Below are 16,807 nucleotides of genomic sequence, written 5' to 3'. Positions count from 1 at the left end.
ATCTATATATCATCCATCCATCTACATATCATCCACCCATCCATCTATACATCATCCATCCATCCATCTATATATCATCCATCCATCCTCGCATCCATCTATCCATCCATATATCCACCCATCCACCAATACTCCCTTCCCTTCACTTCCTGCCCCTCACTCCCCCTGCCCTTTCTTTCCTTTCTTTTTCTTCCTTTCCCCTTCTTCCCCCATCCCTCTATCTAAGCACCCAAACCACCATCCATTTATACACCGAATTAACCAACAAGCCTCCCCTGAGCCAGACACTATACTAGGTATTACAAATACAGAGACACATCAGATCATGGATCCTAGAGCACCCAGTTTGCTGGAAAGAGACTGAGATTTAACCAACTGACAATACATTTTACAGAGATTACCATCGCGTTCCCAGTGTGCGGGGAACCCAAGGGTCGGACATCTGCTGAGAGGAAGGAGGACTGAAATTACAAAGATGCGGAGGTGGTGAGTGCGCCAGAAAGACCAGGCTAGAGCATTCCAGATGTGGGGGCAGGAGAGACTCCGGCACAGTGCGTTAGGGAGGAAGCAGACCCGTGTCACCGCCTGATTTAAAACCCAGGACTGCTTTTAAAACTGACGTTTTATAACGCGTGCTTACGCCCAGGTGTAAGTAAATGCAGACATGTTGTCCGCGAAGTCCGGCAGTGTGGCTGGTCAAAAGAGCAGGGTGTCTCCTCTTTGACAGCCTCCTGCCCTGGAGGCACGCGTTCCCAGGCAAACAGCAGACCCAACTGCAATCTGCGGACAGAGTCAGGCCGCCACCTAGCGTTCGCAACGATAAATACAGGACTGAGCAGGCACTCCTAATTCTGACTAGCACGTTCCTGTCTCTCTGCGCCCCATCTTTCTCAAATATAAAATAAACAAACGAGGTACAAGCTCTCTAAGGGCCACTATCAGCTCTGAAGCATGATGCCAGGCTAGGGCACCCCAGATGTGAGAAAGAAAGCACACCTTCACTTAGATCTCCACCTGAAAACGATCGTACACACACTGCCCTGCATTTATAAATCACGCTGCTAACGCTGGGAGCCTGTATTTCCCGCCCGGGGGGCTAACTCCATTTGTCTGAACACTATGTCGATGGTGGAATTACGGGATGTGAAATCAGATCAGGCTTTGTTAAAAGCACGCGCGCACTGATACTTCAGAATGCGTGAAAATGCCAGAATGGGGTTATTTCAAGGGCCCTCGCACAATCGCTACCACTTGGAACACAGGGTCAGTCCCAAAGAAGCCAGGGACTCTTTGCAGTCAAAAACATACCAAGATCCTTGACCAAATGTTCCCATTCCTGGCCAGTAACACACCTTCATTTTCACCCTCTTACTTGCCTCTTACTCTGCATGCCACTTCGTAAGCAAGGCCACCAATCTCTTGCCGATTGGATGGAGGATATGAGGATGTCGCCAGAAGGAAAGCAGCCAACGGGAAAGAACGAGATAGGAAGCAAATATCACAAAACAAAAATAACCGGTGAGGGAGCGTGTTACAAACGTGTGTCAGGCACTGGATCGTACGCTGCAGGACACACGGATGGGTCAGCAGGTCCAGGCTCCGAGGGAATCACGGTGTGGTGCCGCACTGTTCGTACTGGCAGTCTCGAAGATTTCAAGGCCCGGCTGACCACTCAGGCTGAGCCTCTCACTCAGATTGCAGCTTCAGAGTAGAACGCAGGTTCTCTGACCACACGCAGCCCCCTGCGTCTCCCATAATAAACATGCAATAGATGTTTAGGAGCACAGAAAATGGTACGCTCTGAATCCTCTCCTCCGGAGAGTTCTACAAGCCATACCCCAGTGCTGGGGAACAATAAGCCAGAATCAAAGATACGTAAGGTGAATGCACGGAACATCTTTAATTTACCGACGCTTGGCATGTGCACACGGCATCGGTGCCTGCCAAGCACAGGCTAGATGCAGCAGACGCTGGGACAGTGACAGGGGTGATGGCTGAGGGCTGTGGCCGCTCACGTGTCTCTTCCAAATTCCCCCTGCAGGGACATCACGGTGGCAGCCTGAAATAGCCACCAGGGCGTGTTTACAGCATAGGAAGCAGCCGACATGGCAAGCGTGCAGATTGGGGCGTCCCCTGCCCGGGAGCCAGCAGTTAAATACCAACTATGGCGCCACTGCAGATCTGCGCTTGCGGCGAGGGATTCCACGAGCTAAGAGTGCCGGCAGTGAGCCGAGGCTACAGTGATGCCTCTTGCCCACCTTTGGAAATAGCTCCTCTTTCCTTTGTTTAGTGACTATTTGCTGCTCTGAACTCAATGAGGCTCTGCCTCTGTTCTCTCATAGAACGGGTTCTGGTGGGAGGGCCGGCAGACACCAGTCATGACAAAGGGGTGAAAACGGCCCAGACACAGATGCGAGATGCAGAAAACAGGGGCTGGGAAGCTTGGGGGGGGGCTTCCCCGGGGAGGCAGCAGCTCCAGCCGGCATGAGAATCTCAGACCGGCTGGAAGACACTCTAGTGGAGTAGAGGGAACGCAGATAACCAGATGTGGGCAGGCGGGACGTCGGGGTGGAGTCCGGCAGAGCCAAAACAGGGAGCGCAGGATCATTGCTCAGAGGCTTAGCATTCGTCTTGTGAGAAACCACGGACAGGTGAGTCCCAGGACCCCTCGTGGAGGATGGGTCCACAGGAGGGAAGACGAAGCCCCTTGTAGGACTGCCAGCAGGCCAGGCAGGTGGAAGAAGAGACTCAGGCCAGAAGGATGTTCAGAAAGCAAAATCAGCAAGACTCGAAGGGATCCAAGAACCCTGCACTCAGTTTTGGCTTGAGGGGACGGACATGCCATCTTGGTAATAAGGGAAGAATGATGAGTTCCACTTGGATGTCCTGAGTCTGAGCAACCCACGGGCACGCACGTGAAGGTATCTATGAGGGAGTGGGTACATGGAGCTCGAGCTCTGGGGAGAAGCCAGCAGATTTCAGGACCATCAGCACACAGATGTTCAGGCGAGTGACTGCCTGCCAGGGAGGCAGCACAGATTGAGGAAAGCAACCGAATTAAGCCATCCCCCCATCTGTGTGCAGAAGAGAAGGCCATCTCGAAGGCACTTATCGGCTCAGGCCACCATAACCAAGCACCACAGATGGGGCCCAAATACGGGACATCTGTCTTTTCACGGTCTTTGGGGGCAAGAGTCTGAGATCAAGGTGCATCCTCACACAGCTGTCCCTCTGTGCTTGTCTGTGCCCTAATCTCTTCTTAGAAGGACACCAGTCACGCTGATCAGGGCCCACCCAACAACCCCGCTGTCACTTAATTACCTCTCTGAGGGACCCACTCCCAGATACGGTCACGTTCTGAGGCAATGGGGCTTCGGACCGCAAGACGTGAATTCTGAGGGGCCCTAATCAGCCCCTAACAAAGGGGGACACTGGGGAGGAGTGTCAGGATGGTAGGATTTTAGCATATATGCTGCCAAAGCAAACACAGGTTTGTAGGAGAGTCGGGGAAAGCTGAGTGTCAGGGAAGCCCCAGGTGGAGTGGAGAGGGAGGGAGGGCTGACGCAGGCATCAGTGGGACGGACACATGGATTCACAGCACCCCTCTCCGGGAGACTCGCATCCCACCGTGCTGGTTCTGGGTGGCCCCCAACGGGCTGCCTGCACCCTCTAGATGGGCCTCTCCTCGATTCCCTCTATTCCTCTCCAGGCTCCAGAGGGCCCTGGGGCACCCACGTTCCACCTCCGCACCGCGGGTGCTCGGGGGACCCACATAGCAAGGTACCTGCAGAACGGGCCGTGAGTTCCACGGGGCGGAGGGCCGGCCACGGCCAGGCAAAGGAGCGCATTTCCAAGAGTGCCGGACAGTGGGGCTGCCCGAGCGGAAGCAGGAAGGGCAGCGAGCCTGGGAGTGGGGTTCAGGGCACACAGAGGAGACACACTGGCCGCAGGGGAGTTAACCCGGGGGGGAAGAGGGGGACCCAGGTAACCCCGGCCTTTTGTCCGAGTGACATGGAGGCTGGAGAGGCCCATCCTGCAATGAGGGAGGGGGACGTGGAGGAGGCAGGGGTCTCAAGGGAAAATCTTAAGTTCCGCTCGTACATGGTCGGACACCCACACGGGGAGCCGAGGGGGCCACGCGGTCACGGGAGGGGCCGGGAGCACATGAGGAGGGCTCCCCCACCGCCGGGGTCACAAGGGCTGGTCCCACCTCCCTATAAACAGAATAAGAAGTCATTTTTAACCCGTACATTACAGTCCACTCCAGTGTTCTCACTTCACCAGTGCAAAATCTGTGGCCAAAAAGCGATGCCAACGGTCTTGTTTAAGACGGAAGGCACGGGGCATCCTGGGTAAGTACAAGGGGTGACTCGCGCCCATTTCACTGAGCTCTGTGACAAATGCCCTAGGACAGCTCCCTGCACGAGGCCTCCAGGACAGGCGTGTCTGTGGATCGCACCCCCACCCTTCAGCCGGGCCCCGGCCGGTGTTCGTGGGCACGGCTCCACGCACGTGTGTGAAGACAGAGACCGGTAATCCGCTGGCTACCTTAAATGCCATCCTTTGTCTAATAAAAGTGAGCTCCCCCTTCACTGAGAGAGGGGGGCCCGAGGATTCCCTGCTCAGAAGCGAAGGAAGAGCCAGTGAGAAGACCCTCCCCTGTCAGGCGCTGACATCCTCGGGAAAGAGATGTATCTAGTGCAGAGGCAATGCACCTTCCATCTCTGACGTACAACGGCCGCTTTCTGGGCCAGCACTAGAAACAGGGCAGACAGTCCACGGCCACCTGTTTAAGGGTCGAGCAAGGGGCAGATGGAAGAGCAGGGCCGTGAGCGTCTCGGGCTCACATCTAGGACTCTGCCGCTGATGGTAAGTAGGACATCTCCCCACACCCTGCAGCCTGAGCCTTCCAAACCACCCAGAGCACCAAACACAAAGTGAGACTGCCCCTTCCTGTTTGCAAGAGCAACGTTTCAGCACGAGACTCTGTTAACAACGTCACTTGGGACAGAATGGAATTGTACAAAACCTTTACGTGACAAAGACACATCTTTTCTGTTCAGGGCATGGCACCTTGTGAGAAAAATCCATTTGACAGGGTTTTAGGTAGAATGTATTTGGCATGTAATATTTTTACTCCCACAAAAATACTGAGAGCAGCCTACAGTGATCCCAAGAAAGCCCACTAGAATTCTCAAAAAAAACCTCTTAGAACAATTTTACCTAACCTCATGTCTTAAAAGCTGGGAGGCTAAAGAGCAGGACCTTCGTAGAGTCAACAAATTATACGGGGCAAGCAATCACCACCCCTACAAACCGGGAGTCACAGGCCACCGAACTCAGGGACAAGTCTGGGGCCTCTGCTGAGGTGTGCGCTGGACCAGGCCCCGAGCGGCACAGAGAGAGGCCTTCCCCCAAGGGTCTGATGAAGCCGACGCTGGGCAGAAGCTCCGGTCGATGGCACCATGTGAGCCCCAGGGCAGACACAACTGCTCTGGGTCCAGAGTCCACTTTTCTTAACGGGAGCTTCTTTGTGGGGACAAGTCACATCACCTCCCAACTACACCAGCAGTTCGTTCCCTGAATGGTCACAAACCAACTCCCTGTCCCCCCCAGGCGCCATCATGCTTCCCTGGGAGCGCAGCCTGGACACGAGGCGCCCCATGGGATTCACGGAGAACAGGAGCCAGCCGGACAGGCCCCTTTCCTTCCTGTCCCACCCAAAGAAAAATGTAGCTGAAGGAGCAAGGACACAGGTCCCTCCAGACACCGTTGGCTTTGCAGAGGGAGGCTGTGGACCCACCATGAGAAAGCCAAACCCATCGCTCCTGCTTTCATCCAAGTTTCTTCCCAGAGCATGTGTCTGGTTCAGGCCTGGGCCAGGGTCCCAGGGGTCACAAAGATGCAAAACAAGTCCCTGCTATCGAGGACAGTCTGTCTCTCCCAAGAGATAAGACACATGCTCAAGAGGGTCAAACAGGAGGGAGTCACTGTAAGGGACTGGCACTGAAAGAAATGTGCAGAACCCGGGGCGGGGGGGGGCTCTGGTGACAGGAGGGGTGGGGGTTCACGGAGGACATTGCCCTGGACCAGGCTATAGCCAAAGGGTGTAGGATGTCCATGCACTGAGCTGGGACAAGCAGAGGAGAGCGAGCAGGAGGCACCAGGGCCTGGCAGAGGCAGGGAGAGGGAAGCCTGGCAGGACCGCAGTCCCAAAGGCCAGTGAGTGCAGAGCAAGAAGGAGTCGCCTGCCAGGCCCTGGAACCAGCCGTTCTGGGGTGTGAGGGCATCGATCTGCCCCCCACCCTGGGTGTTTCTCAAACGCTCACCAGACATTTCAGGCATGAACTGATGGGAGACAGTAAAACCCACGTTTCGGCTTCAGCAGCTGAGCACCAAACACAAAGTGAGACTCCCGTCCCAGGATCAGCGTCAAGCCAGCGGAGAAGCAAACCCCAAGCAGGAGCCCGCCTGACTGGGAAGGGAACGGACGGCCCTATCGGATCCGAAGGCAGGAGGCGCGGGATGGGAGGAGGTGTCAGGGTCCAGGCCGATGCTGCCCCGAAGGACAAGCCACGGGAGCAGAAGTGCCTTCCGGAGGAGGGTCTCCTCCAGCTTGGTGGGGGGGTGGTCCTCATCATCAGAACGGAAGGCTTGGCACAGCTGGGCCTTCCAGGGTCTGCTCAGGAACATCTGCTCGAGCGAGGCTCTGCCGCTGCACCCCATGTCCCTCAGCAAGTCCCGAGCAACAGGCCTCCACGTCCCTGCTTCATACTTCCCACGCTCTGCTGCTTTTGTGACTACCTGCACTTTCCTTTCGATGCTGGTCCGCTCACATTTTACCATTTTCCCCAAATCTAACACTAACTCGTGGGCAGCCTCCGCGGCTCTACCTACAGCCCCGCACGTCCTGGGAGCGCCTTGCACCACAGAGAGGCAGATGCCTGTGGGAACCTACACCCCGTGTCCCCACGGCCAGGGACAGCCGGGGACAGTTGGGGGGGGGGGGCCCAGGGTCCCAGAGCTGCATTCAGAAGGCAGAAGGAGGGGGCAGAAAGGTGTTCCAGGCTCCTTCCTGAGCAAGAGTGCGGGGCACGGACCCTTGTGTCCTGGTTTCCATATTTCTCGATGCCATGAATGCCTGTTACCAGGACCTCAGTGCGGCCCAGGACCCCCCAGGCACACGCGACTCACTCACCTGAATAAACAGGCACAGGGTGATAAGATGTGACCGCCCAGGCTAGGGTCAAAGGGTGACAGAGTTTCCACCCTGCCCTGGCGCTCACCTGGGGAGCTCACGCTTGCCACCAGGCGCCCTGGGGTTTGGCAGCTCAGGCCGCACGGAGACACGCGTGAAGGCGTTCCAGACCGAGCTCCAGCTGAGGCCCCAGCCCACGGCTATGTCCACGTCCCCATGACACTGACAGCATTTCTGCCCCCCTAAGGCTAAGTGGGGCCTTGTTCACACAGCACACTCGTAAATAAAGTAAATGTGAGGATATGAAGCCGATGCATCTGGGGAGGTTTGTCACATGCAAACACCACCTTTGGGCAAAGTCACCTTCCCTCCGCTGGTCCTCATGCCTGACATGGAAAAGACCAGAGCAGAACAATGTGATCCCCGAGTCCTCACCCTGCTCGGATTTCCACTGATTCTGTACAGATGCCCACGAAGCTTCCGCTCACGGGGTGGCTCCGCGAAGGCAACGTGCCCAGACCAATGCACACTCGTCCCCGTAGACTCAAGGGGAAAAGCAGTGAGGGAGGAACGTGGCCTCCCTACAGTTCCCCTGACTGTATGGGGGTGAGGGTGTGGACATTGTCATGCGTACAACTGTGACCCCGAACATGCTATTCGTGGAGGCCTGACCCCCAGTACTGCAGAATGTGAGCTTATTTGGAAATGGGATCTTTTTGGAGGTCATCAGGTTAAAATGAGGTTATTAGGGTGCGGCCCAGTCCAATATGACTGGTGCCCTTATCGGAAGGGAAATCGGGCCACAGATACAGAGCGGCACAGAGAACAGATGGCCTCCGCCTGACCGTCCCCCCCCACTGCCTGACTGGCTCCCCCTGTGCCTGACTGTCCCCTCCGCCTGTCTCCCCCTCTGCCTGTCTCCGCTCTGCCTGTCTCCCCCTCTGCCTGACACTCTCCCCTCTGCCTGACTCTCTCCCCCTGTGACCCAACCCCGACTCCCACAGCCAGCGCCTCCTCATTACTGTGAAAATTATTCAAAGGAAACCTCATTTAAAATGGCATTGGGGGGGGCGCCTGCGTGGCTCAGTCGTTGAGCGTCTGCCTTTGGCTCAGGTCATGGTCCCAGGGTCCTGGGATCGAGCCCCGCATCGGGCTCCCTGCTCAGTGGGAGGCCTGCTTCTCCCTCTCCCACTCTCCCTGCTTGTGTTCCCTCTCTCGCTGTCTCTCTCTCTCTCTGTCAAATAAATAAATAAAATCCTAAAAAAAATTTAAAAAAAAAATAAATAAAAAATAAAAAAATAAAATGGCATTGGGGGCCAGCAGGTAGAGCTCACCTGTCCTCAGGGGCAGACCCAACAGGGACCCGACTGGGGTAGTACTTTAGCTGCTCCTTTCTTCCCCAGCAGGAGGAAGGACAGTTTCTTCCTCCCCCGTCCCTGCAGGACCAGCCCAGCCACTGAGAGATGCTCACAACTCAGCCAGTGAGAAGCCACGACATTTGGAGCTCCCAGCTTATTCCAAAGGACTTTTGATGTTTGTAACAGCCTTCCCAGTGGCCGCCTTTCTTCTATCAAAGAGACTTGCTCTCCTTTGTTCTCCAGACCTGCCTATGGTTTAGCTGTAGCTTGCCTGTCCCAAGTGGCACTCCTATGCTATTCCCAAATAAACCCATTTTTGCTGGTAAAATAGCTGGAAGTTTATTTTTAGGATTAATATCACTCAGCACTCCGCCAGGGGCACCACCTCCAACGGTCCTTCCCGGCCACGCCGTCCCAACTCCTCTCCAGCTGAACTCCTAACACCTTTTGGCCCTGTCCCTGCACGGAATGTGGGTCCTGTAAGACAGGGATGCGTCTGTCTTATTCACTGGAGTACTTCCAGCCCCTAGAAGAGTACCTCGCGTGCAGCAGGAAATAAATGGGTGTTGCAAATATGAATCAACATGAATGAATGCACTGGCCCTCTGTAAACCCCACAGGCCGCTCAGGCAATACCAGGGAGGGACTTCTCCCATTCTTTCTGTCCCCCTTTCCTGGACTAACTTTCTTACCTCAAGGCCTCTAGAGAAGGCGCTCCATTAAGGGCCACACAAGGATTAAGCCACCCAGTGGCTCATCACCAAAGCCGTGGGTAAGGCGCAGGTAATCCAGTCTGATGTTAAGGAGCTGTCACGTGCTAAACACGATGCATATTTACTACAACTTTGGGCCAGGCCTACCATAAGCATGATGTTAGACCAAGAAAAATTCAGGCGGGACCCACACTGACCAGCTCTGCTTTTCCGTACAGTGCGTCTCCAACCCCCTGGCGCGCACACACATTCTCTCTCCCGGAGATCAGAGTTCCAGGTGAGTCACCTCCTACCTGTGTCCGATGCCAGATGACAGATGCCCTGGAATGGCCCAGCTTATTCCGGCAGGGTCCTTTATCATAATGGATCAGGAGGAAATCATCCTGCGGAGAGAGAGAGAGAGAGAGAGAGAGCGGGGTCGATGGCAGGTTCCCCTCGGTTCAGTGAGTGAGTCCTGCCGGGGCCAAGTTTCCTTCTTTAGGCCCAAAGCAAGTGGGGGTCTGAGAAGGAGTGGGTGGCAGAGGAAGGACACGCACCCACCCACGCACCCACGGCGCTGGGCGGCCTGGCAGGACCTCCGTCCTCCATCCTCCCTAGAGCATCGGCCTTGGGCACCAGAGGGAGCCCTGCTCCAGATGTCACCCTCTGGTTTTGGCAGACAGGCAATCTCTGTGATGCAGGGCTTGTGAACAAGTAGGTCAGAGGCTCCTGCTACTGCAGGAGCTGCTCAGGGCCCTGGCTGTGTTTCATTCCACGGGAGCACGTCTGCCTTTACAGCTTCCTGCCACCCGCCCGGCAGGATTGCCCCTGGATTAGAGGGTTCCCTCGAGCTCCGGTCGATCCTCCTCCGTTGTTGTCGGGCTCCTCACCTGCGAAGTGCTTCGTCCTTTCGGCTCAGACCACGACAGCGCGCTCGTTACTCAGCAACAACTGGCTCAGGAAACCATCTGCCACCTACAGCTCCTCCGTCTGAAGTGAGTCCTGACTCACGGAAACACCCTGTTCCTGCGTCCTCCCCACGCTCTTGCCTCCCATCCGACCCCCAGTCGCTGTCAGGTTCTTGGAGCTGGGCCCCTCAGTGGAGGTTAATCTCAGACTGTGTTCCTGGCCCAGGGCTTGGCACCTCAACCCTGAGCAAGCACCAGCCGAGCGCGCAGGAATGGGTCTGCTCCCCGCCCCCACCCAATGGGAAGTACCATTTTCTCTCCTGTTAAATATACAAAGACACGGCTCAATACATAGTACCAAGGAGGGGCCAATGGCTGTTTACTCCTTTAACGGACAGTGTAAACAGACCGCCTCCTCCTGAGAAAGGAATAAATACATAAGCACCGGGTCCAATGTCGCTGAGTGCACGGGAAGTCACTCTTCCGAGAGCCGTGGAATGCCGCACATACAGCTTGGCATCCGGCCCTTAAAATCACCTCTGCCGGGGAGGGGAAGAATGAAGGGGAGTAAATCGCAGGGGGAGACGAACCATGAGAGACGATGGACTCTGAAAAACAAACTGAGGGTTCTAGAGGGGAGGAGCGTAGGGGGATGGGTTAGCCTGGTGATTGCTATTAAAGAGGGCACATTCTGCGTGGAGCACTGGGTGTTATGAACAAACAATGAATCATGGAACACTACATCAAAAACTAATGATGTAATATATGGTGATTAACATAACAATAAAAATTTAAAAAAAATCACCTCTGCCGGAACCCGACTGGAGGGCAAAGTCAGCGAACCCCGCTCTCCTCCAGAGACCGGTGCCAGCCTGCAGTCTGCCGACTGTACAGGGCATCCTCCTGGTGCCACAATGCACAGAGCGCATCATGAAACCCTGGCTTTTCTGGGGTCACACCAGGAAGCCTTTGAGGGAGGCTGGAAGTCCCAGCTGGCGACCACCTGCCTCGCCCCCCTTTCCCTGAGTCCCCTCAATTGTGGGAGGAAGCCCAGGCAAAAATGAAGAGAAAGCCTCTTCTAGCCGGAGCTTCAGCTTCTCTGAAGCTATTTCTGACAACATCTGTCCACCGTGAACCCTTCCTTCCTTGAATTATTTTTTAAGATTGATTGACTGAGTATGTGAGCAGAGGGAGGGGCAGAGGGAGAGGAAGAATCTCCAGCACACTCCCTGCTGAGCGCGGAGCCCAACACTGAACGGGATCCTGAGATCATGACCTGAGCCAAAACCAAGAGTCAGTAGCTTAACGGACTGAGCCACCCAGGCGCCCCTCCTTGAACTCTTAATTATGCTTTCCTTTCTGCTGACACTCACTTGTACACTGAGATTAGCTAATATGCCATTGCTAGGTCTCGTTTTCCCAGACTGCCTACCACAAAGCCTTGCACCCTAGGCTGCTGAATAGCTTTCGAATTAGTTTTCTGAAACACAAACTAAAAAAATGGACTTTGGCACTCAGAGGAGTCCACTGGGGCTGGCGTGCTTCCTGAACAGAGTGGAAGCCTTGTTCAAATGGTACCTTCCACTCTAAGATGCTTCTACAGAAGATAAATGATTTCATTGTGATTTTAAGTTTATTGGAAACAGCCTTGAGCCGAACAACCCCCAGGATCTGCCAGGAATCTAGGTGTATTTCTGTGACAGGGACGCTTTGCCTTGACTATTGTTCAGGGAAGTCTCATTAAGCTGGAAACAGAAACAACGGAACGTGCAGAAAGTTGCAATCACGGAGGTGTTCAAAGATAAAAATAAGCCCCCACGGGCCTTTTGTGTCAAACTCTGGCCTGTGGCTGGTCTGAACCCAAACTGGTTTTTTTAGAGACTGAAAGATGAAAGAGTAGATGCTGGTTCGTTCCTCACTCCTTCGGTGCTTTTGGGAAAGGCTGTTAAATATTCCTGGGTTCCCCTTGGGAAAGGAGATAATTCCAACTCTCACAGAAAGAATGCACGTATTAAATAAAATGGGTGTGTGGAACCAACTGCACAGCGTGGGCACCAAACAATTACCTTAATAAATGTCATCTATCTGCTCCCCCGAAAAAATAGAAGAAAGAAAGAAAGTGCGAGTGTCCCTTGCAGCTGTGTGGCCCAGGCTGGGAGGGCATCCCAGCAGGGATTCCGGGCAGCACGCCGGGCGCACCCGCGAGGATCCGGGCCCGGGGCAGACGGGGGAATGAGGCGCATGATGGAAGGAAGCAGCCTCACAGGCTCTAGAACTCCTTGCCAAGTACACACGTGCAAGAGAAAGACAAGTGACGTGCATTCCTGTCTTAGAAGCCCGGCAGGCCTCCAGCCAGGTGTTCGGGCACTTGTCTTAAATCATGGTGATCGTCCTGAAGAAACTGCCCCCTTGAGAATCTGCTTTCTAAGGCCACAGGGTCCTTTTTCAGCAGCTCTTCGTTGACAAAGACAAACAGGAAACGCTTGGCCAGGAGGATGATGACTTTCAAGGTGGAAAAGGGCAGGGTGGTGCCCACGTCCTTAGTTCATGCAGAGTCGGGATGGCTGGGCTTCAGAACTCAGACAGACAGACAGACAGAGAAGATGTCTCTCCAGGGACCAGAGCAGGGTCAACAGCCTTGTGTTCCATGAAGACAGCTCCCATTCCTGTAGCTTCATCAAAGCAGGGCAGTGATCACCCCAGAAACTACACCTTCTGTCAGCCTGTTTCCAATACTCTCCCCCAAAACTCTTCAAGGAGACTGGATAACACAGAATAAAACTGGCATTTCCCTTCTGTTCCCCTTCAGGAAAAGCTATCAGGAGTGGTAAACTGCAGACCCGATACTAGATGATACATCCTAACTTAAAAATCAGTTTTCCAAAGGGCGCCTGGGTGGCTCAGTTGGCTGAGCGACTGCCTTCGGCTCAGGTCATGGTCCTGGAGTCCCGGGATCGAGTCCCGCATCGGGCTCCCTGCTCGGCGGGGAGTCTGCTTCTCTCTCTGACCCTCTTCCCTCTCGTGCTCTCTATCTCTCATTCTCTCTCAAATAAATAAATAAAATCTTTAAAAAAAAAAATCAGTTTTCCCCCTAGAATTGGAACACGGTAAAATACAAAACTATATATATAATACAAAGACTATACATACATATATATACATAATTTTATACATATATTGTATACATATGTAGTGCACGTATATGAAAACTTCAAGGCCCTAAGGACTTTGTAGTGCTTGAGACATCCTTCTAAACATCTCTTACCACCACACAAGGTCACAGAACACACTTGTCTGGATCTAAGCTAAGAAGACTAATCTTGCCAAACTGATCTATTAAACTTGCCTTGGATAAGAAGGATAGCAAAAGGGTAATATCTTCCCACGATTTGTTCAGCTACACACGGTTCTACTGTACATTTAGTAATTTTAGTTAATAAAAGAACAACAGACTTCTCAAAAAAAAAACTTTTTTTTTAAAGATTTTATTTATTTATTTGAGAGGGAGAGAATGAGAGAGAAAGAGAGAGCACATGAGAGGGGGAGGGTCAGAGGGAGAAGCAGGCTCCCCGCTGAGCAAGGAGCCCGATGCGGGACTCGATCCCGGGACTCCAGGACCATGACCTGAGCCGAAGGCAGTCGCTTCACCAACCGAGCCACCCAGGTGCCCAGAAACTAGTATTTTAAAAAGGTGACCTTTAAGTTACAGACCTATTACCTTCTTTAAGATTCCATCTCAAACAGGTATTTACTTTCTTCCTGACAATCTGTAGGCCCATCCTGAGGACAACAGGCAAACTCTCCAAAGTTACTCTGCTTAGCCCACTGTTAGGGACCCTTCCTCCCTCAGCTTAGCAGCCCTGAGAAGTTGGCCCTTCTCGGCCTCAGGAGCTAAGCTGACTGCTCTGATGTGGCCCCTGAGGGACACTTCCCCCGACCAATGCCTTGATGTCACAGAGGTAGGGCAGGCTGGACAACCGAACTCCTGACAAGGTAAAGCAGGGATCTTTGGCAACCCTCCTTTATTTTAGTTAGGTAGTAATGGCTTAATAACTATTTTTGGAAGAGGTGGACACAGTGGTCCTTGCTGTATAAGACAGATATATATAAATACATAGGACACATGACTTGATTTGCTTTGACAGTCACTAACTACAATGATTTTAACAGATTATTTCTGCTACTTACCAGAGTTTTAAAACCCTATGTACAGGGGCACCTGGGTGGTGCAATTAGTTAAACATCTGACTCTAGGTTTTGGCTCAGGTCATGATCTCAGGGTCATGAGGTGGGGCCCGGTGTCAGGTCCGCACTGAACATGGAGCCTGCTTAAGATTCTTTCTCCCTCTCCCTCTGCCCCTCCTCCCTGCATGCACTCTCTCTCTCAAATAAATAAATAAGTCTTAAAAAAAAAAAACTATGTACAAATAAACTCTTCTAAAACTAAAGTCAGAATGCCATCACTTTGGCAAGATGCCCTTTCTTCTAATATGCGTGAAGAAAGAAAACATGGAACCGAAAAGAAGTGTCCTTCACATCTGGCCTTAAAGCTCCAGAAAAAAACAGGTGCTTTGAGAGGGGAGGGCCAGGTGCTCCCAGCAGGAACTTAGCACGTGCAGAGACACTGGGGCACAGATCGTTTGGGAAACACTCAGCACAGGGCATGCTTGCGAGAAGGTGGCCACATGAGGCTGGGCACTTCCATTCTGTCAGACGGCTCACAGTGTGGGTGTGTTTCTCTGCCCTGAAGGTGACAGAAGGTCACCAAAGCAACTGTGCCCCCACCACCCCATTTCCCTGTCCCCTGCCCGTTTACCCTTCCTATTCCACTAACAGTCCCTGCGGTGTGCACTACATGTTTACATCCCCCCAGATTCTTATAATTTGAAGCTGCATCTCCCAGGCCCCATGTGATGATATCTGAAGTGGGGTTTTTGGGAGGTGATCAGGCTCCCATGAGGTCAGGAGATGGGTAGGTACCCCACGATGGGATTAGTGTCCTCATACAATGAGGGGGAGGCACCAGTTTCTCTCTCTGCCACGTAGGGACATAGGGGACATCGTGAGAAGGTGGCCATCTGTCAACCAAGAGGAGGGTTCTCTTGTCTCTCTTGGCCCTAGGGTCAAATGCCAAGAACCAAATCTGCTGGCACCCTAATCTTGGGCTACCAGGCTCCAGAGCCGTGAGGAATAAATGCCTGCTTTTCAGCTCCCACTCTCTGGTGTTCTGTGACAGCAGACTGAGCGAAGACGGTCCCCACCGAAAAAACCTAAGATCCTAAGACCCCATCCACCTGGGCTGAATCCTAAGCCTGAGCTGATCTGCTCCCCAGAACTCCTTCTGGTACCACTGCACTTGGTGAGTTCACACTTTCATAAGCACAGAAAAACATCTAATAATGCTATTCCTGTTTCCCAGGCACATTCTCTAAGCTCTTTAGGAAATGGCTAGGGTGTTTCCCACTGCAAGTCTGAACCTCAAAGCCAAGCTCAAGGCTGTACTCACGTCCAGAGACTCGAGGCAGTACCAGCAGAAGGCGTGTTTGCAGTTCTTACACATCATCTGGGCACACCCTTCGTCCCGCTCGATGTAGACCTTGCACTTGGGGCAGCGCTTGATGGGCGCGTCGTCCTCCTCCAGTTTGAAAGCAGAGCTGTGGGAGAGAGTCCATCAGCGCGAGGCTCAGTGGGGCCCCGGGGGGCGTGGGGGGGACCTGTCAGCACCAGCAAGACTGCAACCATTAGTGCAACTACAGGGGCCAAGGCCACTTGTTATTCGGTGTTATAAAATAAAACTAAGACTCCATAAAACAATCGCCAAAAAAATCTGTGGATCAGCCAGTTGGATTTAAGGGGAAAAATGCAATATTGGTATGTATTTAAGTTTAGATATGTGTAGACAAAAGAAATCATGGCAAAGGCTTATAAAGAAGGTGTCCGCGTAATGGGGTGATGGTCAAATTTTATGTTTTCATTCATACATTTGTATAATTTCCAAAGGATCGATGATAATTTTTATGCACTTCACTATTATCAGAAAAAAATAAATGTTACAAATATGTATTTGTAACTCATCGATCAGTTAGATCTACTGGGCCTGTCTTTACAGAACCACTGTCGTAAGAAGTCTGGTGAGGCTTGCAGTGGTTGGCGTGATGGGCTGTAAGCCTGGGGTCACGGGCTGGTGCTATGCAGACTGGCCACGTCTGGGCCTCAGGCCCCTCAGGGCGAGCACGCTGGAAGATCACACACGACAACAGCACCCTGCAGCATCGAGCACGGGTGAAGCTGGCCGATAAATGACAGCAATCGTTCTACACTGCTAATAAAGAGATGACACAGATATTTTGGTGTGACTCCAGAAGAATGTCCATCCCATGCCATTAAATTTAAAAAGAAAGCTAAAAAAAATGTGCATGGGAACATCTGGAAGATAAAATGGTAATCTGCTACAAGCAGTTATCACCACGGGAACACATTTGCTGTATTATCTGAACTCACTGCATCAGTCCAGCATCACCAGGAGAAAAATGATCTCCCACTGGAGTGAGCAGCCCTTCTAGAACCTAATGCATTCATGAGCATACATGCACTGAAAGCGAGCAAATTCTGGCATTTGGAGTGCATTCTGGCGGAAGGATCTTCCACAAG

The 16,807-nt window shown here is 52.9% G+C and overlaps 1 protein-coding gene across 15 annotated transcripts in view; it reads right to left on the bottom strand.

Moving 5' to 3' along the window:
• The window catches only part of RNF144A (ring finger protein 144A), a 114,562-nt gene that overhangs the window by 4,919 nt on the left and 92,836 nt on the right, over positions 1-16,807 (bottom strand). For all 15 annotated transcript variants that reach the window (XM_073896962.1, XM_073896957.1, XM_073896961.1 and 12 more), the window contains 2 exons: positions 15,663-15,810; positions 9,563-9,652 (listed from right to left, as the gene is read on the bottom strand). In XM_073896962.1, the coding sequence (XP_073753063.1) occupies positions 9,563-9,652; positions 15,663-15,810 (238 nt within the window). The remainder of the gene's footprint in view (positions 1-9,562; positions 9,653-15,662; positions 15,811-16,807) is intronic.

The sequence above is a fragment of the Callorhinus ursinus genome, unplaced genomic scaffold, assembly GCF_003265705.2.
Source record: "Callorhinus ursinus isolate GAN/ISIS: 27379988/994484 unplaced genomic scaffold, GSC_fseal_2.0 scaffold10, whole genome shotgun sequence".
Taxonomy (NCBI): Eukaryota; Metazoa; Chordata; class Mammalia; order Carnivora; family Otariidae; genus Callorhinus; species Callorhinus ursinus.
The sequence above is the reverse complement of the archived record's forward strand: the minus strand, read 5'-3'. Positions and strand labels throughout refer to the sequence as shown.